Source organism: Sprattus sprattus (assembly GCF_963457725.1).
Source record: "Sprattus sprattus genome assembly, chromosome: 1".
In the NCBI taxonomy this organism is placed as follows: Eukaryota; Metazoa; Chordata; class Actinopteri; order Clupeiformes; family Clupeidae; genus Sprattus; species Sprattus sprattus.
In genome coordinates, this window is record NC_137920.1 from 76,435,211 (window position 1) to 76,437,710 (window position 2,500).

Sequence of the window (2,500 nt, forward strand, 5' to 3'; positions counted from 1 at the left end):
CTAACTGCATCCGGAAGAGAGGACGAACGCTTGTGCGCTTGCACAGAGTGTTTCAATCAGCGGTACCTTTCCAGTACAGAATTTTGCACATGAAATGTTTCGCATAAACAAAAAAGTGTCCAGACATGTATCGTCTTACCCCGGGTCATGTTGCGAATCATTTGAGTTTCCAGAGGTGATTTGGCTCCCGTCTCCTTCCATTGCTAATCAAAACTACAGGCAGAAACTAACAAACACACACAAACACAGCCAAAGCAAAGCAAAGCCCCGCTATGAGAATATTACTGAACCGGGAATGCAAGCGTCACACGTGGGATCAGCACAGCCTCTTCCCTCCCCTTTCATGCCCCGAGTGGGGCGGTGCTGAGGTTCGTCACCTAACCAATCCAATTGACGTCACGGCGAAGAAGCCGCCCATTAAACCTGAAACCACGCCCTCTACCGGTCGACCAGTACTACTGTAAATACCTGAATGAAGGGCAATTTATGTTGTTTTTTAAAGAGATAAAAATGTGTTTATTTATTAGTGTAGAGTTCTGCTACACTCTCTATAAAATACCATAACACCAGATTAAAACAAAACCCTTCTTGAAATAGCAAAACCCCTTTCAAGACATAGGGCTACCTGTCTGACTAGACATTTGGGACACTGATAAACATTCATAGACTATATGTTTCCAGAGCTCCTTTTTCCTCATGTAAGACTTAGACTGTTGGAGGGGCACATGTTCACTTCCTGCAGGTCTGAGCAGCTGTTACAGATTATGTACTGCTCTCAAAACATCTACTGGCACAATGATGGACAAAATGCACATCAATAAAACAATAACAAAAATGTCTGCAACCAGTTATTGATCCTATTTTTAAAATATGAAACAAACGGTTATTGCTTCCTTTTTATTTGAAAGCTTTACTCATTTAGCCCCAGAGTGTATAGCAGAGGACTAGTATTTTGCACAGAACATTTTGGACACGTTGACATTTGGATTCTTTGCTTTGTCTATATTTTCCGACACACCAGTGTAGCCAAGCTGGTGATTACAGAGTAACACACCGAGAGGCTGGATAAACTATATACTGATATTTTTTTATCATCTAGGAAAACAAATGTTCAGGTTAAGTTTAGGGTTAAGACAACAAACAACTGAAAACAAAGCAGAACAAAACACGCCAGACTCACCTCAAGGAAACATACTAGAAGTGAGTCGAGATGTCAGACCAGCCATTTTGACGTGTTAGTCCTTATGAAAAAGCAAGACAGCGAAAAGAAAGCAATATGAACCGTTAAATTGGTGTTGGTTGTTGATTTGGGTTCAGATTCAATGTACTGTGACACACTGCTGGTAGTTACAGTGTTATAAAGCACTTGATGGTATAGCTATAGACGGTAATCTGCCATAAGTATGTAATGTAACACGCTAGGTTAACATTTTTCTCATAAAAAAAATGTGTGTTTTGTTCTATGTTGACGTGATACCACCGACTAAAGAGGCTCCGGTCATGAAGTACATGATGGCAAAGCAGGTCATTGTTAATCACATCCTTCCCTCTCAAGTCTGCAAGGTCAAGGGACAAAGACAAGGTCAAGTGTTCATTTCAGTCATATAGTAGGCGTCAGAGCCACTCAGGTTTGCAACCACTAACAAGGCTTGGCTGAAGGGGAGGGCAAACAGGGGACAGAGGGGATGGAAATCAGATTGGGTCTTAGAAACCTCTGACCTGGGGGGGGGGGGGGGGGGATTTATTCCAAGTATGTGGTTTAGTGCCAAACCTGACTAAGTTCACGAAGAAGAGTCCTATGGCTTTGTTGTGCTAGGAGAATGATGCTCGTAGGGCTCTTCTGTTAGGAGGTTAACCGCTTCCTCTGACACAGCTTACCCAGGTTGACATACTTGGATACCCCCCCCTGAAAAAGCTAAACACAATGACAAAGATGGCAGATGCCACCAGATAGAAACTGGTTTGCGATGGATAGCAGGTTTGGGTGGAGGGGAGTACAAAACAGAATGTGTCTTAGAAAACCTCTGAACAGCTAAACACAATAACCAAGATGGAAGCTGCCACCAGACAGAAGCTGATATGGTTCTGCAGAGAAGCTGCTAATTTTTTGTCAAATAAATACAAATAGAATAACATTGAATTGAAACTGAATTGAATTAAAGCAGAACAGACAGTGTTTTATGGGGGAGGAGACGAGGTTGTATGAGGATACCTTGGAATGAAAGCAATTTCTGTCCAACTGGCTCTAATCTGTAATTATCATGACATCGGTGGGATTGAAAAACACTACTAGACAGTCCAAGTAAACATGTAAGAAAGCATACCAAATCATCTTCATGTCATCAGAATGGGTTACACTGATGATGGAAGTTATCCAAATGATATTATGTATTTCATTAAATTAATTTATTTACAGTTATAACCGCTGCACCAAACGGATTGCAACAGATGCTGCGTCAGTCTGGGACACTGGGTTTAGATGTGCTGCGCAGACAAGACG

General features: G+C 41.8%; 1 protein-coding gene across 1 annotated transcript in view; it reads right to left on the reverse strand.

Annotated features, from left to right (window-relative positions):
• LOC308371840 (RNA-binding protein Musashi homolog 2-like) overlaps positions 1–245 on the reverse strand; it is a gene marked incomplete at its 3' end in the record, with an annotated part of 114,749 nt that extends 114,504 nt beyond the window's left edge. The window contains exon 1 of the mRNA XM_080846841.1: positions 140–245. Coding sequence (XP_080702967.1) covers positions 140–201 — 62 coding nt within the window. The 5' untranslated portion in view covers positions 202–245. The remainder of the gene's footprint in view (positions 1–139) is intronic.
• Positions 246–2,500: the final 2,255 nt, after the last annotated feature.